The following is a 27,980-nucleotide window of genomic DNA, read 5'->3' as shown; positions in this document are numbered from 1 at the left end:
GAGGCGCTACCGCCTAACGGCCGCCGCCCCCTCCCCAACGGCCGCCCGGGGCGCGGCGGGGGGCGGGGCCAGCGGCGCCCTCCCGCGGCGGCGCGCGCCACGGCGGGGCCCCGCCCCCTGCGCCGGGCGGGGGCGGGGGCGGGGGGGGGGGGCGGAGCGCTGAGGCGCACCTGGGCGACGCCGCGCCGCGCCCCTCGGCCCCAGCCGCCGTGGGGCTAGCGGCGCCGCGGGGTACCTGCCGCGCGCCTCCGAGGCAGCGCCGGCGCCCGCGTTGAGGCGGCGAGGGCAGCTCCAGAGCGAGCGCCCCCCGCCCGGAGGGGCCCGGGCCGGGGCAGCGCGCGGCTCCTGAGGGTAGGCGGGGGCGGGGCTCCGGCGCGCGGCCTCCCCCGCGCGGCCCCCTCGGCGCCGCCCGGCCCGGCCCGGCCCGGCCCCGCTCGCGCCCGCCTGCGCGGGGCTGCCGGGCGCGATGTCGGCGCGGCGGCGGCGGGCGGCCGCCGAGGAGGAGCCCGAGCAGGACGACGGCAGCGACAAGGTGGGGCGCGCGCGGCGGCGGCGGCGGCGGCCGTTGGGGGCGCGCGGGGCCGCCCCCTCCCCCCGCACCTTTCCCTCTTCCGCGGGGGGAAGAGGAGCCTGTTCCCGAAATGTCGGTCCCCTCCTGTGTCGCCCGGGGGCGAATGCTTGGGGTGGGGGGGGGTCTGCTTTCTTAAAAAAATACATACATATATATATATATTTATCCCTCGCTGCGCCCCTCGCCTCTCCGTGTAAAACTGCTGATCGTCGCCCGCGCTGCGCGAGCCCGGCGCCATCCCCTCCCCGGAGCCTCCTCAGGCCGAGGCGGGAGCGCCTGCTCTGCGCCTGCCTCCGCGGCCAAGGTCGCCGCTGTTTACCTGCCGCCTCTCCTCGGCTCGCCCGGCCCTTTCTTGTCGCTCACGCCTCTCCCAGGCAGCTGGGGCGGATCCACAGCAGGTCTGCGAGACGTCCCCGCGGTGCGGCGGTGAGGAAGCAGGCGCAGGGGACCTGCTCGAGTTAGAGGCTGTACCAGCACTTCCATAGCAGCTGTCTGTGGCTTTTTGAGTGATAGATGTTCCCCTCTGGCCTGGAAAAGATCTACAGTATGGCATTTCTGCTAAGGCAAGAGATTTTCAAAACACTGAGTCTGTGCATCAGGTTCATTATAGTGGCAAAACAGCCAGAGCGTTATTCTTTTGTTTGCCACAGAGTTGAGGCTTATCTGTACAAAAGCAGAGTGCAGCACAGTTGACGGTTATCTGAATAAAACTAATAGGACGTTTTCATTTGGGTAGCTAGAATAAAAAGAGTAAATACTCTCTCTGATTGCTAAAATGAGTTCATAATACCTGGTGTGAGGCTCTTGAATCAGTGACTATTTAAATCCACTTGGACTTCTCCGTTGTGGAGTCTGCAGTCTGCCTTAGGTGTTGTGGCAGGGAATCAGAAAGTGAAACTCCCTGGTCAGCTTTTATTCTGCACTTTGATTGCATGAACGCCAGGCAAGGGAACTTATAATATGCATGATCAAATAAGGTAGCATTTAGACCATACTTATCCGTAGATGAAAGCTAACTTTTAAACATGATTTCCTGTAGCAAAAAACTGTTTTCCTGTGGAGCTGTGCAGTTTTGCTTTATTCTGTAGGCAAAGTTTATTTCTGAGCATGCTTGAATGTATGTGTTGACCTACCTTCAGTGGATTCTGGCCAGTCAAAGCCTGTACTCCTCTGAACACAAAAGGATGGACCTAGAAAATACTAATATTATTTTTGGCTTTCCTAGATGATCCCCGGGAAGGAAAACAGGTCCTTTCTTGTAGACTGCACTGTTACTGTAGCAGTTTGACAGTCCAGGAAAAAAGAGTGCTTGGTCCAATTTCAGGTGACGTTCAACAAAAAGGACTTTGCTGCTGTGCAGGCACATGGAATGTCTGTGAAAATATAAAGAAAATTAACTTAAATATGCATATGTTTGCAGTTTTTGTTTGAGTTGTTAAAGGGGGAAAGCTTTTTCTACAGTACAGAATACCTTTTTTTCCCCCTTCTTTTTTGGATGGATTATTTTGGGGAACCTCTTTGTTCCTGTTACAGTTGTTTAACTTATCTGTGATGTACACAGCACTGATGACATTGGTGACACTTGATGCTGGTAACAAGTGACATCAAGGAAATCCTTTGCATATTAAGCTGTCTTTAGTGCAGTTAGGCAACTGGAAAGACAAACTAGCATTTTGTGCTGAATTTGCTATCTGTGGGTTGCAGTTTAGATCTCTATTTTCAGTACAAGTGCATGGGTAATGTGTGTTGTAGGTGATTTGGTGAGAAGTATTGGTTCAGGTCATTTGTTTAGTATTTACAGATGCCACGTTATATACATGTTCTTAGATGGTTAACTTTCTGCTCTAGCTATTGCCTGTCCTTTACAGCACATAGCTCACACACTGTCCTTTTGCTCTTTTGAGATTACTTATTTTGCATGGAACTACATATTTGGACCTGAAACTCTCCGTTTTGTCCACAATTTCTTTTTGGTATGGTCATGATGCAATGGGTTGCCGCTGCTTTTTAGTATGTAGCTCAGAAACTTCTCCCTCTTCTTCATTCATAATGAAGCAGAAAACTGAGATGTCTCCTTTCTTCTGGAAACTGATTTATTCTTCTTCTACTGATGTTGACCCAATTCATTCAGTTTTCCAGATGCATAATGGTGATGTACTTTAAAGCACCTTGTTTACCATAGCAGAGAGACGCTCTTTGTTTGCCAAAGAACTCCAAGAACACTAAGTATGTCTGGTGGGTTCTACTTTTTGGACTTTTAGTGCTGTTTTCAGTATGTAATCTGATATTTTTCATCGTATGCTTACTGTGTCCATAGAGGCTTCATTTTCTAGTGAATTTAAGTAGAGCGTTCTTTTCCCCTCATCTTTGCAATTTCCTATTACTAACTCAAACTGTAGTTGTTAGCAATTTCTACTTACTTATTTTCAAATAAAAGCTAACTTACTTTTTTTTTTTTTTTTTTTTTTTATAAATACGGTACACACTTTATGGAGCTTGTTCCTGAAGGTCCCAAGCTTTGTTAGTCTGTGTCTTCAGCTTCTCACTAGCTTCTAGAGCTGATGACTTTTTCCCAAAATTCCCGTGAACCTGCCGAACCTGCCTCTTGCCCTGTAGAGCTTTGCAATTTCACGAGTTTGTTATTCCTTCATGTTGCTGTGTGATATGCAGGAGTGATCTTTAGGTTTTCCCTCTTTTGCCTATTGCTGCTTGCCCTGTGCACCCTATTCCTGAGAACGTCTGGCCAAAACACCTGCATGAAGACTCTGCTGCCATTCTGAACGCGAGGAATAATTAGGTATTAAAATACCTACTAGGTAGAAGTTAGTTAAAGTTTTACAAATCGGTCTGTGTGTGTTTTCATACTTCCCTTTAAATTCCAGGCATTTGTAGTCTTTTACTGAAAAGGAAGTGACACTGCTTTCAAATGCTTCAAAAATTTAGCATATCTTGAAAGTAATTGGAGACTTGTTTCTGTTTCTGTTGCGCAGAGTTGTCAGAGTAGGACGCAGAGGGTAGAGTGGAATCTTGCTGTGTTGCTAGCCATGGGGACGAGTGACTGTTTGTCTAGGGTAATTGTTAATTATTTGCAACCAAGACAAACCCAGAATCACTGACCATTTTCCCTTACACTATGGAAAAGCTGTTTCCATTCTATGAAGCAGTGCTTCCTGGGAATCAATTACTAGATAAATTACTGAGACCTGTGAAGCTGGCTTTGGGACTTTGTTCTCTAAAACCTTGTAAACCTGCTTTGAGCTAAATAAAAATCCTGACGATGCTAATGGTTACAGTGGAACATTAAAGTCTCTCTCTGATGGGTCATTTACTTTTTTCATTTCACATATTTATTTTGGAATAACTTGAAAATGAGTCTGTTTCGTCTTCACAGAAGACTCTCACACTTGCACTGCCTGGTACAAGCGTAGTAGTTATCAAAGGGCTAGCTCTTTCAAATTCTGAGTTTTTGGAAGTGGTAGTGAATTAGGACTAGTGCAGGTAGAAAAGGATCCATAGGTTTCAATCTTTGGTTCCATGTGTGAAGTTGTTTTCTCGCACTTTGTTGTGGTTTTGCGTATATCAGGCTTTAATTGCTGGAGAAAGAAGACAGGTTTCATCATTCAGGATCTTTTGATGCTTTGATATCTTGACTTCAGAGGAAGATATCGAGGTACATCTAATTAAATATGCTACAATGTGGTCTAACCAAACTATTGACTAAAGTGTAAAACCTGTAGCGGTGCATAAAGGTGGATGATGGAGAAGAAAACTAAAGCAATACTTATACAAGTAAAATGACAAAAACTAAATTCTTTTGCTTGCTAAATTTTTTGCACAAGTTGTTGGAAAATGTCTGTCTTAATTTTCTCAGTTGCTCTTAATGTAGGTGATTCTGCATTCCCTGGGAAAAAAACGCATGTTTGCCACTTATTCCTTATTATATTCTAAAAAAAATTCCAGTAACAGCAGGTCACTGCAAAAGCCAGAGTAACCAGAATGATTCCGGTGCATAATTCACTCAGCACATGTTAACTGTAGTGGAGAGTGTGTGTAGTATTAGTAGCTGCAATACAGGAATTAAGATGTGTATTTCCTTCCAGAGGAAGAAAGGTCGACATGTCTAGATTTTTCTGCATGACACATGGCTGTATTCTGGTAGCTGTTGTGAAGTAGCTAACAACGAGAAGTTTATATGGAAGCTTCATTTTTGGCAAGATATCACATGTTTTGACCTCCTGTTAGGGAGGCACAGTGTCTTGACTGTTTCGTTTCCTCCTTTGTGTGGCCAAATATCTGTGATTTCGTTTAGAAGATTTAGGTTAAAGACGGAAGTCCTGTCTGTTTTAAAAATGCCTCCCAAAAAGGAACAAAAACTTTCGCCTCAGGGTATTCGCCAAATGCTGAAGAGCAAGGAGCTTGAGGAGTTCTCTAGTGTGCTTGTCCTTTGTAGTGCGTTGGATGTGCATGTTTACGTGCTGAGCTTGTAGCAGCATGTGAATAGCTGTCATGTTTACATTCTTTCTTGTGCTTGTTAGGCCTGTATCATCTTAGCCTTGTTTGACTTGCCTTTAGAGAGCTGATCAGATACGTTCTCTTGGAGGATTATACACCACCAAATGAACAAGTTACAGCGAGATTGTTGCCTGGCTTCTCTGTCTGTTACAGAGGCCTGGGGTGTGAATCGAGAAAAGGAGAGTGGAGTATGTTATTCATGTAACAGGCTCCGTCACCTGCCGTTTGAGAATGGTAGAGAAAAATGAAAATACCTCGGATCAAACATTTAATTTGGATTTGGAGTTGAAAGGCTACTTGGTCTTTTAGAACACAACTTTTATGATTTCCATTTAACCTTTGAAAACCTTGCAAGTATCCACCCATGATTTGAAAGCCATCGTATTTCAGTTCCAGCCCCATCAGCTCTTTGTTGTTCCTGTGCGTTCAGCATGGCCTAAACCTGGAAAGCAGGAAGAGGAGGGGCTGCTTGGTTTTGTGCTAACCTCCAAAACTGCATGTACAAGACCCAGCTGAAGTAGCATGACTCTTGATTTTTAGAGGGCTTTTGTAGCAATCAAGTCAGCATTTCCTTCCCTAATGATTGCTGTAATTCATGGCTATAAACAGGAACACTTATAATCAGTCCTGTAAAGCAATTAAAAAACACAATTCTTATTTACAAGAGGAAAATCTTGTCCCCTAGTGACTGGGTTCTCAAATCACTTCATGTTACGAAAGACAATTAGCTAGCTTATGTCAACAACTTCCTCTTTGGCTTCTGACTTTGCAAATTAACTTCCTTATTCATGAAATGTTTGTGGCCACTATAGCAATTGAATGGAAAATTAAGGTCATTCTTGAGGTAAGTTACAAAGGGAAATCAAAGATAGTTGGTGGCTTATTCCCCACTGGTTAATGTAGGAAATCTAAAGCTTAAAAATGGCAAAATGTACTAAGTTTTGTTTGTTCAGCTTCAGCAGTGTGAAAGAAGAATGAAGTTTATGTAGTTCAGCTGCTTGAGGTAGCTGTATTCCTCATTTGGTAAATGTTGACCCTTGAGATTCCCAAGTAAGCTTTCAAAATATCATTGAGCAAATTTTGCAGTAGGATGTCATTGGATTAAGAAAATGAATCTGAAAATAAAAAAATCTAGCAAAATCATTTTCACTTCGTGTTTAGATGAGCTACAGAAGAAATATCCTTTTCATCAACTTTATTGGGGGATAGAGCTGGCCTTGATTATAAGGTACCTTACTTAGCAGAGAGTTTTAGTTCTCAGGTATTTAGTTATGCAATACCTCATCTGCAGTTAGTATTTTTAAGTTTTTCTTAATTAGTGCAAGTTATTTAATAGATGACCAGAATTTCAAAGGTGTATTTTTAATAGGAGTGTAAAAATAAATCATTTAAATACATGTAAATTAAATCATACATTGTATTATCCTGTATAAAACACTGCCTTGATTTGATAACCTGTAGGGGGACAGAAACTTAACAAGTATTGATGAGGACAAGTAAACATTAAGTTCCTTGTGCAGTGGCGGTATGCTGCCTGTATTCTGTAGGATCTTCTAAGAAGATCTAGGACTTAGGAATTGAGCATATGATAGAAAACACTGGAATCCTATTTGTAGCCTTCGTTTGCAAAAATTGTGCACTTGGCTTTGGAAGACGTAAATCCAGTTTTAACTGGGGCAGTTGCAATCGAACAACGGATGGGAATGCTCTCTGAAAACGCTATAATATGCCAAAGTTTCTGCAAGCTTTCATGTTGTACTTTTCAAGCTGTAAAATTTGTAGTCCTCTAATATGCGTTTTAAGGCTTGGTCCACGCAGAGGCAGTTACTGACTTGGTTTAGAGCTCTTTGTGGTGGGTAAAAGGCTCCCTGGACTGCAGGTTGCACCAACAAAACTCACATTAACAGCAGCGTGAAGCACAAGCTACTGAAAAACACATCAGATAAACACAGGAAGACTCCTTCAGGGTGTTTGGATGCTCTGAAAAGTCCTTACAACTGTGACTTCAAATGTTATAAATCTCAAATCTAAAATATTTCTAATGAGGTGCGCAAGTGAAAATTCATATAGAACGTGTAGTTACTGTCTTAAATGTCTAAAGGATAAAACTATGCATGAAAGTATTTTACTGCTTGATTGGGTATGGTAATATTTTCTGCAATACCAGAAGCCCAGAAATGGAATAAAAAAGTTTTGTGTATTCTTTCTTAGTTCTGAGTGCTTAAAAGTGAGCACACCTGTCACATGCAAGCAAGAATTAATATGAAAGAGTCTACCTTGTGGCTTTAGAGCCAGGATTATTGCCTGTCATCTGTGCAGCAAGTAGTGTCTGTAGCACTCAGCAAATAGTTTGCTGTACTCAAGTGCTGATAGAGCCTAGCTGGAACATGGCTTTGGGAAAGGTCTGTGACTTTTTTTATCATAACATCTATGACTGATTTGCTAACATGTAGTACAATACTCTAAAAACCTGTGTGGATAACATGGTTGTAAGAACATTAATTTATAATATGTATATATATAATATGTGTATTTTTGTGTGTGTTTTTTACAGACTTTTTCTTAAGTCTTGACCATACTTGTAATAATTGCTATTTTTGCCTTTGTTAACTCTAGAGAAGATTTAAGAGATACAGAAGGCGTTAATGTTGTTTACTAAAAAAATAATTGAAGTAAAATCCATTCATGAATGATGTCTTCACCAGGTGGGAGAGAATGAAGTGAGCAAGGAAAAATGGTTTTTGTTTTTTGAAAGCAATGGTATTTGCCCCCTTTGTAAGGTTAATGTAGCTGGAGAAGATGCCATGGGTAGTGAAGCTGGGGGGGCTGGGGAGGCCTGGAGTGAAATCCCTGCCGGACGCGGGGGGCTGGGGGGGGGAGGGGGGGGCGCTCGGATGCCTGGAGCAGCTGGCGGGCCTCGCTCGGGTCTTGCAGCACCCTGGCCAGCTCCCAGCCCTCCGCTGCCTCCGGGCACCCTAAAACACACCATCAAACTCTATCCCCCCACCCCCCCAAAATCCTAACCCTCGCCCCTGGCATAGCCCCGCTCTGTGCGGTTTCCTAAGTATGGGTTTAGTTATTGACTTTGGACAGTCCGGTATCAAGAGTCTGCTTACAGAAGTTTCAGTTATTGAGGCTATGATTACCTTAAAGTGGAGCGTCTCAAAAAAGGCAAACAGATCAAGAGGAAAAGGTTATAGCCTATGAATAAAGTCACTGTGTGATGGCTGAGATTGTATGGCTTCTTATTTCTGTGATTCTTGGGGGTGGGGGGGAGAAGGATGGGGAGAGAAACCTCTGCCCTCTTCTAAAATGCAAAAGAAACCCTTCAGGGTAGGGGAAGAAAATCGCAGAATGGTTGAGGTTGGAAGGGGCCTCTGGATATCATCTAGTCCAACCCCCTTGCTCAAGCAGGGTTGCCTAGAGCAGGTTGATCAGGACTGTGGCAAAAGTAAGAAGTGAGCAGTCATGTTCTTGGAGATAGATTAGAAGAAATAAATCCTAATTTCGTTTCTCCTAACAAGGGAGAAACAAAAAAACAACATGGGATGAGGGAGTTGGAAAGAGAGAAAGGCTTGGAAGTGGCAGTATAGTGATGGTGAATAAAGTTTTAAAGCACAGTTACTTCACAGTCCCTAGAGCCATTTGAAAGTGAACCTGAAGCAGCAGGGCAGGCTCAAAGCTGTCGGGGCTTGTACGGAAGCGAGGTGAGTCAAGGAGGTCAGGAAAAAGTTTGGTTTGAATAGAGCAAGAAGCTGAGCTTGAAGATAGCATTGTTCGTTCTGCTGTAGTAGGGTCAAGTGTATCATTTCAACTCCTTAGAGCTGTATTTGTTGAAATGTTATAACAAGTACTGTAGTAAGCACCTTTGCTGTTAGCATTTTCTGAGGAAAAAGATGTGATCTTCACCGTTGGAGATAATTTAAAATTAGACTGCAGATTTTGCACTTGGGTTAGACAAGTCTGTCTAGCAAGCCTATTCCTGAGTGGTCCTTAGTGAATGGTGAAGAAGCAACCAAAGTATTGGGGTCACACGAAGAGATTGTTTTGAATCATGTTGTGTCCACAGCACTCTTTCGCTTCACAACTTGCTCTTTTCAGATTTGTTTTTTCCCAAAGTTGAACAGTACAAGTCCCAATTTACGTATGTATGGGACTGTGTCAGCAACCTCTTCACATTGTATAGAGTGACTGTTTTCTCATACATTCTGTTTCCTGTTGTTTTAATGTGACTGCAATCCACCAGAAGTCCCGTAGTTTAAGTGATGTAGGTGAGGGGAATTTGTAACAGGCTTGGAGATTTTTTGGAAAACTTATTTATTCTATGTCAGTTATATTATTTCTGGAAACACTTATCATCATCCTTACATATGTGGGCAGAAAACAAGCCTGGAATGTGAAGTTACTTGAGTGCAGCAAGTAGCACCACAACATCTGAGTACTAGCCTATGAATATGTATTGAAATACTCTTATCTCCTACAGTATCTAGTTTCGCTAGTGCACAGTTGTCTTGTCTTAGATGTTAATGTGGAAATTATCAGTTCATCACATTTGTGATTCTGAATACTGTTTTCTGACATAACTAATATTCCTATATATTGTGTTGGTCTTTTTTTTTTTTTTTTTTTTTTTTTGTCACAGGAAGTGGATTTGGATGAAAGATTTGGAGAGTTGGATCTCAGAAATGATTCAGATATTCCTGATGTTCCCCCATCAACAGACAGCACTCCAGAAATCCTCAAAAGGGCATTGTCTGGCTTGTCTGCCAGGTACAGTAAAACAAACAAGCTCTCAAATTTGAGAGCTGCTGACTAAAATGATTACAGTTTATATTATGGTTTTAATTTTCATATGATACACATGAAAACTGAATTTTATTTTTTATTTAATATCACGATTTATTTATGTTTGGATAGCCCATTTTATCTAATTAATTATTTTATGCATAGTGCCTGAAGATTGCCTACTGCATGCACTTCTAAATAGATCACTGCAATGTTTAGCTACAGTTTACTTCCACATTTGTGGTTGTTTACTCTAAACGTTGCTATAAAATGGGCCAAAGAATAGTAATTGGGTTTGACTTCCAGAATATGTATTTCTGGGTGGTTGTAATGCACTGACTTCATCCATCCAGTGATAATCAAAGTTCATTTGTGAAAGGAAAAGAAGTACAAATTCTCTGTCTGGGTGAGCTTTGTTTTTTGTGCCAGCTTTTCCACTTATAACTTCTCTTTAAAGTTAAATATAGCATAGCTTTTACCTGTAAGCCATATTTATTTTTTTTTCTGCCTTTTTTGTCATTTCAAGCCCTGTTTTCTAACCCCCACCCTTGTTCACAGGGACCTAAAGGGTAGCAAATTGTGTGTGTGTGTGGTTATACAGCTAGATACATAGATAGTTATGGCAATCTCCATATTCATGGAAGCTAATGGATCAAATTCCTGTTACATTTCTTTATGTAGTTTCTTTACATACAAAACATTTCCTTGGCCGAATACTTTTGGAGGTGGCTATTAGCATTTCCTTTCTTTCAGTAACCCAGTGAAAGCAGGTAGGTGTGGGATAGGTTATGTACTGAAGAACTAGCTAGGAAAACAGATACATGTATCCTGTATACTTTGTGCTTAACTTACAAAATCAATATATAATTGATTTATATTTTATACACAACTCAAGTATTGCAGAAGTCAGAAGACAGACCTTCAATCCAGTATATGATAAAACTTTACAAGCCCTTGTTCAAAAAACTGGTCTCCAGTAGGTGTCTCTAATAGTAATGTGAAACTAAAAGTTTTTTCACGTGCGTGTTGTCTAATACATTCTCTCTTTTTGTCTCTGTCTAGTAGCTACAAAACTCTATTGTGGCCAGGTTTCAAAAAGCATATTTTCAAACTGCACCATTTCAGAGCAGAATGTGAAGCTATCTCTATTGCCATCACATGCCAAAGTATTCAGTTACTATCATTTTCGAATTGCTCTTACTGTGTTATATAGTGTGGAAGTCTTAGGTCTCCAAATCACACTTCTAGAATAGAAGGCACTTATGTTGCTACCTCAAGACGTGGACTAAGAAGTGCAGATGAAACCTTTCCTATTCCACATTCTTGAAATTCTTTATTGGAGTGTTTGCACAAAGATGTTTTGAGTGCTAAATTAAATTCTTGGTGAATGCCAGATTCAAAACTGCCTGCCAATATGGCTTAATATCTGAGGCAGTCCCACCAGAACTGTTGTCATAATGGGTAGCGTGAATGAGTTGCACTATAGCCCTAAAATGTTGTCACATTTTAGATTTGACCTTTAGAGGAAACAGCATCCATGCCAGGCTAGCAGAAGTTTCCAATATAATGAACTTGTCGTAGTATTAGGTGGCTTCATAGATTCTGGTGCTTTTTATCTTATTTACCGAAGATGGCTTTCCAGGACTGTGCTTGTCCAAAACCTCAGGCTTTCATATGGCGTTTTGACATTTTTCTTTAGAGAATTTGAATTCTTTTATTGGAGTCTTTTGTTCATCATAGATACATCACTAAACAAGTTGCTACTCTATAGCTAATGTAGCAAAGGAATTTAAAGCATCTGTTGCAATATGGTCAGTTCTGCCTTTGTTCCGATAGCTATGGCAATTCCAATTAGTGGCTTTAATTACCGTTAGTCTGCCAGTGAATAACAGCCTTTAAAAGTAAATGAATGTAATTCAAATTTACGTGAAGCCTGGGTTATGAATCTAAAGTAGTAGTGTCACTTTAAACAAATGTCTCTGCTGATGCAGCAAGGAAGTATAAAAGACTGTCATAAAAGCAAAGCGATAGAAAGAATTGTTTTAACCTGTAGTATGTTTTTTGTGATTAGCAATAATTTGTGATTAAGTGGTTTCAGTATACTCTTGCAGGCGAGATTCTTGAAGGGAGAAACACAAGAACAAGAGGAGAGAAACTTGCAGGAAGTGGACTATTAGTAACTAGGAACACTTCCACGTCAGGGTGGAGCATGTGAGAAGTTTAGTTCCAGAAATCTGTGTGTTTGTGTGTTGTGTGTGTTAGTTTGTTTTTTACATGAACTGAAGCTTTGATTTTTCCTGATACTGGTCAGGGTGGAAGGGGGAGGAAATCACATTTTGTTTAGTCTAGAAGTTGCAAAAAACAAACAAACAAACAAAAAACCCCCAAACCTCCCCCCTAGGTTTACTTCCTCAGCAAACGCTTTTCAGTCTGTGTTTTAAAAATGCCTTATTTCATGAAAGAAGACATTAATGATAACAGGAATTTCTATTCTACGTTCCTTAGGTAGTGGCAGGTGGTTGCAAAAGTATACAAGGGTAAAAGAGTACAACTGGTTTACTCCATCATCCCTCACTTCTACATGTTGCCTTGTCCTGGTTCTGGTGCTCACATGAGCGCAGGACTGCTTTCAATAGATGATACTCTGCCTGGGAAAATAGCTACTTTGCTTATAAGCAAAGTCTGTGATGACCTCTTCTTTCTCTGTCACTCCTCCAAAACTGATATACCCCCCACCCCCCCAGCAGCCTTTCTTTAAAATGTAAGCATTTACATGTCTGAGAGCCTATATATCTTGCTGATACATAATGCTTTGTGAGAGTCCTGATGTATTTTCACAGCACCTTCAACAGAGTGTTTGTTCCATATAATTGCAAATTAATATTACTGACTCTGATTTCTTTCACTGAATATTTTATTTACTTGGATACTTGGTTAATTCTGGGTCTCTTGCTGTGTATTTTATTAAATAAGCAAGAAATTTTGTGGAAGTACCACCGTTTCTAAAATACTTTATTATCCAATTTGTAAAGGAAGTGGCCTTTATTTTAATTTATAACCGATTGCTTTTTATTATCTTATTTTTATAGATGGAAAAACTGGTGGATTCGTGGAATTCTAACTCTAGCTATGATTTCGATGTTTTTTCTGATCATATACCTGGGGTCATTTATGCTGATGCTTCTGGTAAGTTTGTTTAAATGAGTTCTTACTTAACCTCTTCATTCATTGTGCTTAAAACATAGCTGGAAGCAACTGCACAGCTGTTTCAGAAAGCAATTTGCCTTGTATTTATGTGAATAGGAATGTTTGTGAAAAAAACTGAACAGACTCAAAATTGGGCTTTGTGGATAAATGGCATCTTCCATACCTAAATCCTATTTAAAATAAAAAGTTAAAGTTAAGTCTAGGAACTTTAACAATTCTTACCTTCAAGCTTATAAAACTACTCTCATCCATTTGCTTGCCCAGTTTTCACCATGTTCTATTTACATTTTTTGAAGTTTGTTTAAAAAAAAAATTCTTTCTTTTTTTTTTCCCCCCTTTTTACTGCTGAGGAAAGCAGGCAGCTCTTGTCTGTTAGAGGCAACTTGTCCTGAAAGGCTTTCCTCAGTCATGCTCCGTTAGTTTTCTGCTGCTCTGCAGGACTGCCTTGTGAGTTTGGGTTTTCTGTAAAATAGAGCTAAATCTGCCTCTGAGGTACAGAAGTAAAATGCATTTTTAGGTTGGGAAGTGAACAAATACCACAATGATAGCATTCATATAGCCTCCCTGCCTTCCCCCCCTGCCCTTTAATGACTAATGGTTTAAGTTATCTTTTCCAGCCATACAAAGTAACAGGCAGGGATGTATTTTCTAAAACACTGAAATGAGTACTTCTGATTTTTTTTTCTTTAAATTTGTCTAGCTGTCAAAATGTGTTCTTATTTTTTTCTGTGACCTACCTTGAAACACATCTTGGAGTGTAATGGTTTGATATTGGAATGTTGTTTCACTAGTTTTATGGTCTGTATTAGTCTCTTACATCCTAATGGCACTGGTGTATATATATTTTTTTGTCTTCAGAAAAATGAAATAATCTTGTAAATCATTTTTTCAAAGGCAGAGGATTTTCTTTCATTGAGAGTGAGAGGAAATGAAAAAAAGCTCCTTTAACGTATAGATTATCATCAGAGTGCTCCCCCACCCCCAATTCTTCCTTTAGTAGTCTATAACACTTCCAGAATGGTGACAACTGAAGCAAAAAGGAAGCAGTCAATCTGTGTTGTGATTTCGTACATTAATGGTATGCTGTAAGATTCTTTATAGCTTTGCCTATGACTGGAGTAATTAAAAAACATATATAATTATTCATCTCTTGCACCATAAAGCAAAAACTTAGTCATCTAATATAGTCTTTATAATTTTGACATTTGCTTGGAGACTATTTAAAAAAGAAAAAATGGAGCAAAAAGACTGTTTTGTTCATGAATGATTTCACTTCACTGGAATCAAATAGTTTAAATTTTGACAAAATTCTTGACAAGATTTTGCCTTTAAACGCAAATGTCCTTTTCCACTGCAAGGCACAATCCCTTAATGTTGCTTTTGCAAATATCATTCAAGTTTATGATGTAGGTAAAGCACAAGAGGGAGCATGAGATAGGTAGACTTCTAAATTAACTCACTGAGGTGATGTGATACTTTTTGAACTGTGTTTACGTGTTGAGCAAGATGAAATTTATTAATGAATGGAAGCGCTAAGAGCATTGCAAAGCCTAGCATGCCTACGTGCCCAGGCAGTGTAGGCAGATTTTTACTCCTACCTCTGCACAGGATTACTTATGACTAATATTTTGAAATATTTTAAATCTGGACACGGTGATCTGCTTGGGGATATGGATTAGACAAAACTGGCAAATAGGCCTTTGGAGCCCAAGACTGGCAGGACATACTTCCAGACTTGCACAGGCCAGCACAGTAGTCAGATCATCAAAACAAAATGAAGGCAGTGGAGGGTGTGACATTCAGACCTGGGTTAGACGAGCTTTGCTTTTAATCAGCAATGCTAATTAGCAGTATAGACTCACTGTTAATGAGATGCTTGCAAGTAGAAGACCTGGGTGTCCAGATTGTGTTGCACACCTACTTTTCCCTTTGGATGTAGTAAATACCTCTTAAACTAAACTTAAAAATAAAACTTAGCCAAAAGAACTAGAAGGGCCTTTTTTACAGGAAGTGCTTCTGACTTGCCACTGCTGAACTGTTTTAATGAAGAAAAGTCAGGAGTTTTCTCTCGTTTAATGTTTGAAATCTTGCAGCTATCCCAACATTCCTTTTCTCAGCATGCCTCATGTTTTCTAGTTTTGGGGGGGTTTAAACAAAACTTAGTTTTCCCTGAACTCTCTTTGAAGTTGTCTGAGGTCTGTGTGGAATTTCTATGCAAAACAATTTTTCCCCTTAATGCAGGTTGCAGTACTCCTTGCTGCCTTTAAGGAACAACTATAGTACATCTATGTAATTCTTTCTTTCTCTTAATTTTAGGTCTTAAGCATCCAAGTGAAGTGTTTTCATGAAATCATTACTATAGGTTACAGAGTCTATCACTCATATGACTTACCGTGGTTTAGATCCCTAAGCTGGTGAGTAGCAAGCAAAAGATTTGAAATATAAACCGTCATATTCTTCATACCCCATAATGGTGGAAGGACAGCTTTGTAGGAAATGTGCAGAGCTAAAACCTGACATTGCTCTCTTAATACAATATTCTATAATTGTCTTCCACTTGTGAGCTTTAGCATCTATGGGAGGCAGGGAGGAATAGAAAGAAATGAGCACTGCTTTGTCTAAGAATACCCAGAGATGCAGTCCATCTTAAATTGCAGGTTCTTAGCCTCTGTGACTGACCACAGTAATAAGCTAAAAAGTATGTTCCTTTTGTGCATCTCATACTGGTTTTAGATTTGCTGTTTCTTTTTGCTGAATGCTGCTTTAGCATTTGAGGATCTAACTGTGGCTTCACTGTGGCAAGCTGATTAACTGTACTTGCATGAAGACCTTGTAGTAGAGTTACCTATACACCAGATCTTGACTGAATGTAGTTTCTTTTGAAGATCCTTCAAAAAGAGTTGTCTGAAAGTGGGCCTTTTGGCTCATTATAGAACCTTGGGTATGGACAGGGTCCCACAAATTTGTTTTTAAAAGTTTTAGTAACAGCTGCATTTACTAGTTTGTTGGTTGGTTTAACCCAGTAAGATTATTCCTCAGTAAAGAAAGCTAAAAGGCAAGCGAAGGGTGTGGTGAGTTGGAGCAGAAGATGCAGCAATAATTCTTTTGAGCAAGAATCATTAGGCCAGACTGCAAAAGTTAGGTTATGTTCAGGTCCTCAAGTCTCCTGGCAGATCCAAACTGTCTTAAAACCTCAGAGAATTAATTATGCAAGTACTTTCTCTTTGTAGGGCAGAAACCACGAACTGTCCTTTTTAAGTATACAGGAAAAAATATGCAGAATTGCTTTTCTCTCTATGGATAATGTTTGATACTTGCTCTGTAGTTTTTGATCATGGAATGTCTCAAAAGGGCTTGAATAGGTATGGAGTATTCAATACTATAATTCAGTATGAAAGTGTTTTTAAAATTGTATCCATCTCCAAAATTTGTCTTTTTTTTAATGCAAGTTGCTTTGGAAAAATTAAATTTTAAGAACTGACTTGTCAGAGGAGGCAGTGACTCAGAAGTAAAAGTGAAAGGCTTGATTTATACTTGCATTTAGTTTTTTATCACAAATATTTTCCGATTTTCTATTTTTCCATTTCTTTTTGAAGAACAACACCAAAAGATTTATCTTATTAAAATAACTAATGTCTGTTGTATGTTACAGGTACTTCTTGCTGTGTGTGAACTACTTTTTTTATGGAGAGACTGTAGCTGATTACTTTGCTACATTTGTTCAGAGAAGAGAGCAGCTTCAATTCCTAATTCGTTACCACAGGTTTATATCTTTTGCACTCTATTTGGCAGGTAAGTGTAAGAAATCACAGAAATGAAAGAACATTGTGCTGCATTTGTTTCTGTAGTTTGGATTTGAAAAAACTTCCTTCATACTCTGTAGCTCTGTCTGCTTCCAGTTCTTCTTTCTACTGTGTTGGTAGTCACATTTCCATTTTTTTTGTAGAAAGGTTAATCCAAATTTCACATTCCCTGAGAAGAAAATAGCCCAAAAATGTAGGTTATCTTGAGAAAGTCGAGCTAATACTGCTCATATGGAGTCAGCATAAGTTAGTCCTGATAGCTTAAGGACTGAGCTCAATACTTGAATGTATGAATAGTATTTAGTATGAGTGGTATCCGTGGAGATGACTTGTATGTTTAATTGCTCTGCTGGATTGATGCTTTATTGTGCAAGTGTTCTGCCAGGTCTACAGGAATAAGATTTACTGTTAGATTTTAAATTTGCCATGCAAAATACCTGAAGCTTTACTTGGTCTACAAGATATTCAAATATTGTATCATTGATAAACTTTCCTCGCTTTCCAGAGAAACAGTATTTTAAAAGCTTCTCCTCTAGGAAGAAGAAACAAAGCCATCTGTCTTGTGGCATATTGCTTTCTGAACAAGTAATTATAGTCCACAGTGTTTTCAGAAAGGCAATTAAATTTTTTTTTTTTTTTAAATGAGTCAACAGAAGATGAAGGTGAGCCTAATGGACAGGACACTGGGCTTATGCTCAAAACTGAGTTTTATTTCTGACTCTGCAACTGGTCTTGCTGGAGAGTGTTGGCTGAGTTGCTTCAGATTTTCCATCAGTAAAACAGGAATAACAATTCTAACTTCTTTTTTTTAACTACCTTTTAACTACCTCATCAGAGGAAGTGTGGCCCAAGAGGGGAGTGTTAGAGGAAATTAGAACAAGTGGTTGTTATTGTTTCTACGGTGGTGCATTCCTCAACTTCTAACTCTGCTGATGTGCGCCAGTTCACCACACTTACGTTCCTCTGAAACTCCTCTTTTCTACCCTCCTCCTTGATCAATTTAATCTTCTGCAAATTATTGCACTTTTCTGCTGTGTTACAAATATTTGGAATGTATCAAACAACCCGATCTTAATATAGAACTTTTAGTTTGTCCTTTTTTTTTTTTTTAAACTGAGTTTAAAGATTCTACTCTGTGCTTAGATCACAAACTAGAAACCAACTTTCAAAGGCTTAGCCTTTCAGCTGGCTGCATCTTAAGGAAAAATAACTTCATCTAGTGTCTTGCCGCTGCCGGAGGGTGATAAGGGAAGAGACAGGACAGCCCAATCACGAGCACAACAGGAGGCAGAGTACAGCAGCCCGTCTTGGTGGCTGTGAGTTGTTAGGTAGACTTGACCTTCCTGATCTGTGGATTGCTGAGGGAGTCCCTGAAGGGTTAAGGGCCCTCCCGAGCGTGACGTTACCGTAGAGGGAGGAAAGTTGGTATGATGGAATCGAGGGGCGTTATGTTTCTTTCCATCAGTTGAATTCCCCAGCATCTGCACTTCTCGCTTCTGTTTTATGCAACCATATGTCTTTCTGGGGAGAAGGGGTATGGTTTTCCTAAGTTACTTCTGTTAACCATTTAAAAACAAGCTTGTCAACCTTTGTTTTTGAATAGCTCTTAAAGGTGGTGGTCTCCTACCCTGAAAATGGATGTCTATGATGGGACTTTGTAACTCCTGAACTAATGAAATGGGCATCCTTACTAATGTTAGTTAAAACTTGCCTTCTAATGAGAATAAGTCATTCTGTGTATACACTGACTGAATAGAAGCAAATGGTCCTAAAAGTTGAGGGATTAAAAACTGCTTTAGAGGAAAAGAATTACTGTTATGTCATGGTTCATTGTAATTAAATACAATACTGTACAAATTACACCTGCTTTGTTTTACAGGTTTCTGCATGTTTGTTTTGAGTTTAGTGAAGAAACATTATCGTCTTCAGTTTTACATGGTGTGTATTAACCACTTTCCTGTGGTCACTCATGTTGTTATGGAAATCATTAGAAGGTGTAATATCCTTATCTTCATAAAATAGCTTGGAAGACAGGGGAAAAGATGCTTAAACTCACAGTAACATGAATTCAAGTATCATTGGTCCGTTCAGGATCTCTTTGCCTTGTGGCTTATTATTATATCACAACATATGGTCTCTCAGTGAATAGAAGCTATAACTTGTGAGGTCCCATGTATAGAAAACGTGATACATCTCCTTTTGGTGACAGGCTGCTAAGAAAGAGATTCCTGGTGGAAGTGGGGTGTGCTTATCTCACAGGTCAGAAGCTAAATATATTCACAACATCATGGGGAATGGTTCTTGTGACTGAAGTGTAATTTTTTAGAGGCCCCACTATAGTACTGTGGAGGGACTGTATCTCAAGCACTTCATGAAGGATTTATTCTGTGACACTTAACAGCAGTTCTGGTAGTGTATTCTGCTGTGCCTGAATAGATTGTCAGTCTGTTAAACTGTTTTTGTCTCCAGTGTTTGGCCACCTGATAAAAAGCATAGTAGATAATCAAGAACACGAACCTCTCTTTTTTAGGTATCTAATAAGATAAAAGTTAAAAGTAATGGTGTACACTGAGCAATCGGTCACTGCACTTAAAAAGAAAAATCTTTAGTATTTAATATAGGAATGACTAGAAGCAACAATAATACAGTACAGCTCCTCTTTAAAGAACCTAGGTAGCTGGCAGATAACATAGCCTTAAAGATTTCATAAGCATGTAAAAAACAGTTTCTTACTCAAAAGAATTTACCCTGCTTGTTGGGAAAACTGGCTTGTCTGGGAGAGGCGGTTTTCTAGGAGAAATGGTCTTTGTCTGCTAACATGCAAAATACAAGTTTTCAAATTGGCACAAGCTAAATATATTAATTCCTTGCCCTTCCCCTTTTTTTCCTCTCCTGAAAGAGAAAGGCAGAAAGAAAATGGGGTGGCAAGTATTATGACTCGGGGCCTGTCTGTAAAGCATTGTGGTGTGACTATATAAGAGTCTCATCAGAAGAGAGGGAGCCACGTATCCTCAGGCAGTGGGGAGAGAAGGTTTGGAGAGAGGAGGAGAGTAGCCATTTGTTTTTAATCGGTGTTCCAATACTGCTGTATCAACAATAGAAATTCTGCTTTAATTAACTGGTGGTCAGTGTGTTTCAGAAACCTTTAGGCAGTTGTGGCACACCCTTTCAGCCTTCTCAAGCTTTCTTAACTGGAAGTAGATCCTGGCTGCCATAGGAAAACTGATATGATATGAGAATTAAAAAACAGCACATTCTGAATGTTAAATAGCCCTGACATTTAGGGTGCTTAACTTCAGTGTTTACTGGAAAAATGACCAGTTCTTGACTTAAAAGTTTCTGGACAATGAAGTCTAATGTAGAAGCTTTACTGGTAAACTGGAAATTACTTGATTGTGTACTGCAGCTACAGAATAAACACCAAGTACATTAATACAGATGAAACTGATGGTTTAAACAACCACACACACAGAAATTAACATTTTCCTTTCTGCTAGTCTGATCCTTAGAAATTTTGTGTTTTATGAAAGGGCTGGTGTTCGGTCACAAGATTTCCATATCGTTGTAGCATGACTCTTTCATGAGTTCTTCACTGCCATTTTAATGTTACAGTTCTAACTTGTCTATTATATGTATATACAGAATATCACATTGCCTACCATTTATTTGTTTCTTTCATGTTGAAGGTATGTCTTATTAAATTGGATTTTAAACTGCATGTTGAAAAAAAAAAATTATAGGTGAAGGTAAATGATGGGAAAAACTTTTAAAGTTTGCCAGTATTTTGTTTCGGAAAGTCAGCTAACTGGTGATATACTGTATGCACACATCCCTTGCCTTATCACTAGAACTGGTCTTTCCTGTGAGCTCCTAAGTAGCTCCTTTATCTGACATACCAGTATTTATCAAGGTGTACTGATCTGTCTTTTCACTAACTGTTGTGTTGTTGCATTGTTAACAGTTCGCATGGACTCATGTCACTTTGCTGATCACTGTAACTCAATCTCATCTTGTCATCCAAAATCTGTTTGAAGGCATGATCTGGTAAGGGGACAGTAATAAACTGATTTATAATTCTATTGCATTGAAAGGTTGGTGCTTTTACACAGCAGATCTGGTTAGTGAATAATCATGAAAACAGTTAAATCGGCACAAATCAAAGGAGCGTTCATGTCAAGGGGAGTGGGAGGAATTGGGAGCAAGGAGATGAAGGGTAGAGGGCAGGATGCAGAAACCTCTTAAACTCAGTGGGCAGCCAAAAGTATGGTAGTGAGGAACAACTACTTGATTCATTTGCAAGGAATAGGATTACTTGCATGCTCAGTGAAATATTTTCCATAGTATTTTGCTAAACTGAAATGGCTGAATATCCAGCAGTTCTTTGTGAATTATTTGAGAGCTTCATGTTGCTCAGTGCTCTGTCACTTGGGCTATTTCATTCAGACTCTCAAGTGTGGCTTCAGGAGTCTGGCTTGAGACCTGCCTTCCGGAAGGCTTAAAGCAAATTGGATCCTCACAGAGAGAGATTTTAAAAAACAAAAGTGCTCTGGAGTTTTTGCCTGATATCTTTAAAAATATTCTTAGCTAATTGCAGCAAGCAAACAGGATAATTTCAACAAGCAAAGTGTCATATATTACTAGTCCTACACCACTTGTTTTGTTTGTGTGGAGTTCAGCTAAAATAATAGCAGACTGTCCTTTCTTGCTATATAGTCAAGACTCGTATTTTAGAAAGGGAGAATTCTTGTTGTGGGTTTCCCTTAATTTCGTATGTTCAGATCAATTCAAATCACTTAAAATATTTTACAAGTTTAAATACTGGATGTTGTTTGGTCACCTTAATGCCCACATCCAGCTATACATTAAACTCTGATGATGCAGTTAAACTTCATTATTTCAGAACTGCATTACAAAGACAGGGTATATTTCCTCACCCCCTACTTGAATAGAAAGAGTTTAAATTATCAGCTGAGAAACACTGTACAATTACATGGAAGAAAATTTGTGTTCTTGCAAGTACATAATATTACATGCACTCCTTTTTATTTTCCTGATGTATTTATAACTGTGGAGATTATTGCAGAAAAGATGTGCTCACAGTTAGAAAGACAAATCAAAGCCTTTGAGAAGGTTCAAGGGTTCTTGTACAAGCAAATTTTTTTCATAGAAATCTTGCTCATTTGCCAAAACCTGAACCTTGCTACCTTACTACTTTTTATTTTAATTTCAGCTACTATCGCACTAGGCAATTCTACAGATTGTCACAAAATTTGACTTAGCTTATTAATACATCTCAGTTTTGAAAAGGGAAAAAAAGAAGTTGTCAGGCTTGGGTAACAAAATTCAGTTGCTGTCCAGATATAGACAATATCAGCTTCCATTTAGAAAGCTAAAACAGGCTGCCTCAAACTACTAACAATGTAAAAGGAAAGGAAAAAAAAACTTTTTTTTTTTAAGGCTTCATTAAACTTTATAATAAGGAATTTGCTTGCTTTGTTGTTAGTAATAACATTAACATGTATTTATTTCTGTTGATTTCTTCATAATGGTAGTACCAGTGTTCAAGTCTGATAGAAAAAGTCAGCCCATTCATGCTTAAGTTCATTTGTTGAAATCAGATATTTTTACTTGAATTAATGTGGATCTCTACCAGTCTTGACTGGCTGAATATTCAAATCAGTAGAGCTAAATATGTTGCATATGGGGGAGCAACTAGTTGAACATAGCATGAAATATATATATTTTTTAAATAATAAGTATTCCCTGAATAAAAATGCTGCTGTTTAAATTGTAAGTTATTCTGTCCTACGTTTAAACTTCAGGCAGCTTTTTTTCCTGAAATTCTGTATGTTTTCATGTAGGTTTCTGGTTCCAATTTCAAGTGTTATCTGCAATGATATTACTGCTTACATTTTTGGATTCTTCTTTGGCAGAACTCCATTAATTAAGGTATTTACTTAGTACTTCCTCACTACAAGTTTTTACAGTTTACAGTATTTGTCTTATTTGTTCAGCAGTATATTTATGGAATAAATACTTTCAGCTGTACTGCATGTTACACATTGTTGTTAAAAAACAAATAGTTTCTCCTGTTTCTAAAGATCCATAAATGGAAACTGGGGTAGTGTGAGTGTAGTATTAACATCACAGTATAATAAAGTTGCATGGTATTTCATCTTCATCTCTAATAAGTCACTTCCTTTTTTGGATTTCTTATGCATGTGAAACTGCATACTTACTTTTTTACAGAAAGTGTTATTTTAAATAAGCCATTTTATCATATATAGGTATTCTGCATATAGTCTCAGCTACATAGCACTGAGAAGGACTTAAGTATAATTGTTCTAATTCTGATAGTTATTGTTTTCACGATGCAATGCTAGCTTTTTGGAAATAGGTTGATTCTGGTTTGATGCTGCTCCTAAAAAAAAATTGCCTTCTACTTCGAGTTCTTTGTTTGTGGTATTTGTGTGCTTTCCAATCTGTATTTAGGAAGTTAGCCTCTCCCTCTAACACGTGACTCACTACCTACGCGTGCCCCAGCTAACAGAGGTTGCTAACAGAGCTGTAGTCTTGCCACGCGGTTTTGCAAGTCAGGGTCAGCCATGGCCAGAGGCTGACAGCATGCCCCGACCTGCAGCAGCAAGATGGGAATGGGGCGCTCATCCCTCCACCTGCCCCCAGCACTGATCAGACTGTGGAGCTTTCCTACCTCACCTGGGATGCATCCTAGCAATCTCCTCTCTTTATGGTTATGGTCAGTGGCTTCAGCTGGTGACATTCAGTATTTCACAGATATCTTTGAAAACCCAAGTAGATTAATTTTGGCAAATGAGATCCAGGAAAAAAGTCAAAAAAAAAAAATCATTTGCTGCAGTTAATGTTGTCTGTTTTTGCTTAGCTGTCTCCCAAAAAGACCTGGGAAGGATTCATTGGAGGCTTCTTTTCCACAGTTGTATTTGGATTTATTGTAAGTAACCACAGGATTTTCCTTATACAGTTTCAGTTTTAAACTTCCTATTTTTAATTGGGATAAAACTACTGGCAAGTTTCCTCATCTCAAACTTCTGACAGCAGAAGAGTTAGCTTTATTAGCTAGAGAATTCCACTGGTTCCTAACCAGCCGCAAAAGCTAAGCCAGGCTTGCACCTCACCAGAACATGTCATACTGACCATTACTGCTAGAGGTTATATCTAGAATTATTTTTATCTAATAGCTGCTTCCTTATCTCTTAATTGCATCTATTGATAGCATTATTCATGCTTTGTAAAACAGCATTTTTGTGTTATGTACTTCATAATGCGAATTCTTCTGATAGAATATCCATAGGTTTAGACAGGTAGTTTGAATTGATGATATGCATATACAACAAAGTAACAACATAAAGTAACTGTGCTTACATGTAATTTATCACCATGGCCAGCAGAGTTGGTACGTTCCAGACTTTATAGAAGTGATGGTTCAGGTTTTAATTGAAAAGTAAACCATAAAGAAATAACGGGTCATTGGTGGTGGCTAATATTTTGGGATAATTCTTTTTGATAATGCAGAAGCAAGAAGTAGGTACGAACATGAGATATGAAAAGAAAAACAAGTTAGGAATTCACCACTAAGTATATTCAATGTCCATGCGTGCCTGATTTATTGAGACATTCTCTAACTTAAAGAGGGCTGACGCTTATCCATTGTGGGTATCTCTGTTACAAAAGAGATTTTCATTTTCCTTGGCTTGAGGTGGCAAAGCCATCTATTCCAGCATGATTCTGACTTTAACAACAAAGGCACATTTCAGGAGTTCTTCTTTTGCTTTTCAGTTTTCCTATTTTTTGGCTCAACATCAGTACTTTGTTTGCCCAGTGGAATATAACAGTGAAACAAACAGATTTGTGACCGAGTGTGAACCTTCAGAGCTCTTCCGGATGAAGAAGTACTCTGTGCCACCACTGCTTCAGGCTGTGTTGGGATGGGTAAGGAAAAAATAAGGCTTTAGTTAAAATTGAAACTGTATTTCCCAGCTTTAACATTTTTCTAAATGTTTTTTAGAAAGGTACATGGACACTGGTAAGGCTTGAAAGGTAAGGACTGAATCAATTCTGTGAACCTGTCTGTGGCGCGCACTGGAAGGTTGGTCACCCGAGCAGAATTGAAACGCTCTGCTGAAGTTGTCTGAGGAGACTTTTTCCTGGAAATGGGTGATTTTGTTAATAGTATCATGTATCACTTGATCATTTTAAAAACAAAAGTGTTTCTGAAGAACAGCCAGTGTATCTTGTGGTGAATTCAACAAAGGTTTGTTCAGGCCCGAATTAGTAGGCTGTTAGAACTTCACTCCGTTTGCAGCTAGTGTGCAACTGCTGTTAAGATTGGACTGACTTCTTTGTCAAATAGCATCTTGCGTGTTGATGCCACTACTGCTATGTAGACCGAAAGAGATTACTTGGTAATAATTCCACGTAATTTAGTCATCCGTCCTTCTCCTTGCACCCAGCCTGCATATTCTTTTAAGTGAATCGTATCTTTACCTGTCAGGAAGTAGGTCTTCAATCACATTACTATAAAAAGCAATGCTTCCTGAGTCACAGACTCTAGAGGAACTCGGACAGGAAGAGGATGCCTAATAGGAAGAAAACAGTTTGTCATAGCCTTTCCTGTAAGGCAAAGAGGAGATGACAGTGATAAACACAGAACCCACTTGCTAGCAATTCATATTCTGTGGCACTCTCCTGTCCTGTTCATTGGTTCAGTGCAGAGAATGAGTAGGCAACACCAATCGAGGCAGCAGGCATTACCTGTTTTTAGATTTATATAATATTTAATGGGAAGAGTTCATATGGTTGTAATAACAAGCCACAAGTTACTTCAGGTGAGAATTGTAGTAGTCGTTTACAAAAACTGAAGACTAAAAAGAATGAATGGCTACAGTTGCTTGTTTTAAAAAGTAAGGTTACATCTAAAAGGAGCTCTTATTTTCATACTGAATGAGTGTATCGTTGTTTCGAGGACTGAGGTTGTGGGACTGCTGACTTAGTTGCAAACTTAATAAATGACTTTCATGCACAAAATCATAATGTGAACTGAGCAGAGAGGAACATCTTATTTTGTCTAGCTATATTGTGCATTTCAGTAAAGGACAAGGGGAAGGGAGCGAAACCCAGCTCTGCAATAGTCTAACAGAAAGACTTCAGTTAACCCTGAAAAAAGATGATAGTTTCACATGCACTATTGGCTCCATTTTGCCAAACTCTGACAAGCCCTTTGAGGAGAGAATTAGTTTTACCACTCAAAAAAAGTCAAAATCAGTTCACTTATTTCTGCAATGGCCTTTTTCCTGTTATTCAGCTGCTGATGTTCTCTCTCAGAAATATAACCAGATACCATGTCTGGGAGACCTTTTTGCTTGATGTAAGAGATGTCAAGCTTTGTGTTTTCCCAGCAAAATAACCTTCTTAATGTTCCAAGTTGAAAAGTTTTCTGTTTGACCAGGCGAACAGTTAGCCCAAAACAAACTTGTCCTGAAATAGCTGGACAGAATATTCACAAAGATAACTGGTGTTGGCTGTGATGCAGATTGGGAATGCAAGATTCAGGGATTTTCAGCTACAGCTCAGGGATGAGGCCAGCATAGCATTCCTTCAAAGGCAGCAGTTTGTGCCATTGACTTAGAAGTGCATTTACGTACAGGTGACAGTATGTCTCTTGAGAGCCCTTGAAAGGAGTAGCTGTGATAGTGAACTGAATGAAGGTGAACGGTTTCCTTAGAGCATTAGGCCACTTAATCTTCAGAAATATCTAGGAAATTGTGGAAAGTTCCTTTCTCTACAGGAAACGAAAGAAGCTAGGAAGGAAACTGGAAAAGCAGAGCTGGGGAAGACTTCGAGTCCCATTGTATGTTATGAAATTAGTGACGATATATTTTTTGATTAACTAATGGATGGTCTGCAAAATACAACATTTCTCCAGAATGTTTAACTGTTCTGGCAACCCTGAACACTTCATCCTGTTCACATAAATGGAAGCTTTCAGCAGTATTCTCCCATGTGTCTGTATTCTTCCTTTCTTTAAAGTATTATTTTGTATCAGGAAAGTCGGATGCTTTAGGGCCATTGTTGCTCTGTAACAGCACAGTTTTGAAATATTTAAGCTAAAAATGTCTGCAAACATGGAACCTATTGAAATACTTTGCTTGTTATTTTTCTTGTAGGAATCGGTGAATATGTACCCGTTTCAGATGCACAGCATTGCATTGGCAACATTTGCCTCTTTAATTGGGCCATTTGGAGGATTCTTTGCAAGTGGATTTAAAAGAGCTTTCAAAATCAAGGTGTGTAATCACTTTTGTAAGCTGGTTTTGTTTCGGTTGTCCTCTTTGAGTTATTTAGGGGGTTGAGATTATTGATTGTAGTGATATTGCCTAGTCTTTCTAGTAAGATGAGAAGCTGTTTTTTAGCTTGAGTAGCAGTACTTTGTTTTATCAGATATACGTACGTGTTATTCTTAAAACTCTGTATCCAACATGCAACTTCAGTGTTGGCAGCTCTTAATAGTACTTTGTTTTCATATTTTGGTTGATATTTACTCTTCCAAGTCATGTCTCCAAAGTGGCTTAGACAAACAAGATGTGATATTACACAATTTTTAACATGAATGGTGATCTGTAGATACCTGGCAGTCACTTACTGCAGTTTACCCTTCAAATTTTGGCTGTCTGAGTGTCTTTTATCAACAGTATTTGTGTCATATGCAGATGCTGACCTGTAAGGCTCACCAAGGCATGAGATATTTGGCTGCCTTTGCCAGTACAGTGCATCCTTGTAGCAAGAGTGTGTGTTGGCAAAAAATGTGATGTGCTAACCTCTGTTTATTGCAAGGTGTGCGCTGTCGCTTGTGTGGTGGCAGTATTGTCCCTGGCTGGCATTAAATAGCAGCAGGAGTATGGGAAGAGGGCAGCCCCAAATTTTCTCCTGACCTCCTTTATTTCTTGGTAGGACTGCTGTAATTTTTTTTTTCCCTGTTGCTTACTGTTGTTGTTTCCTGTGTCCACCAGTTTTGGCATGTGCTTTGCAGGGAAGCATATAAACATCATTTTGTGCTGCACTCCCTT

At 39.4% G+C, this 27,980-nt stretch overlaps 1 protein-coding gene across 1 annotated transcript in view; it reads left to right on the top strand.

The window, feature by feature from the left end:
- The first annotated feature begins 242 nt into the window (after positions 1-242).
- CDS1 (CDP-diacylglycerol synthase 1) overlaps positions 243-27,980 on the top strand; it is a 33,347-nt gene continuing 5,609 nt past the window's right edge. Inside the window, exons 1-11 of the mRNA XM_064510313.1 lie at positions 243-532; positions 9,726-9,853; positions 12,958-13,054; positions 15,392-15,489; positions 16,728-16,867; positions 18,758-18,816; positions 20,840-20,922; positions 22,740-22,827; positions 23,780-23,848; positions 24,694-24,846; positions 27,081-27,200. Of these exons, the coding sequence (XP_064366383.1) occupies positions 467-532; positions 9,726-9,853; positions 12,958-13,054; positions 15,392-15,489; positions 16,728-16,867; positions 18,758-18,816; positions 20,840-20,922; positions 22,740-22,827; positions 23,780-23,848; positions 24,694-24,846; positions 27,081-27,200 (1,101 nt within the window). The 5' untranslated portion in view covers positions 243-466. The remainder of the gene's footprint in view (positions 533-9,725; positions 9,854-12,957; positions 13,055-15,391; positions 15,490-16,727; positions 16,868-18,757; positions 18,817-20,839; positions 20,923-22,739; positions 22,828-23,779; positions 23,849-24,693; positions 24,847-27,080; positions 27,201-27,980) is intronic.

The sequence above is a fragment of the Dromaius novaehollandiae genome, chromosome 4, assembly GCF_036370855.1.
Source record: "Dromaius novaehollandiae isolate bDroNov1 chromosome 4, bDroNov1.hap1, whole genome shotgun sequence".
NCBI lineage: Eukaryota > Metazoa > Chordata > Aves > Casuariiformes > Dromaiidae > Dromaius > Dromaius novaehollandiae.
Note: the sequence above shows the minus strand (reverse complement) of the source record. Positions and strands in the feature narration are given on the sequence as shown.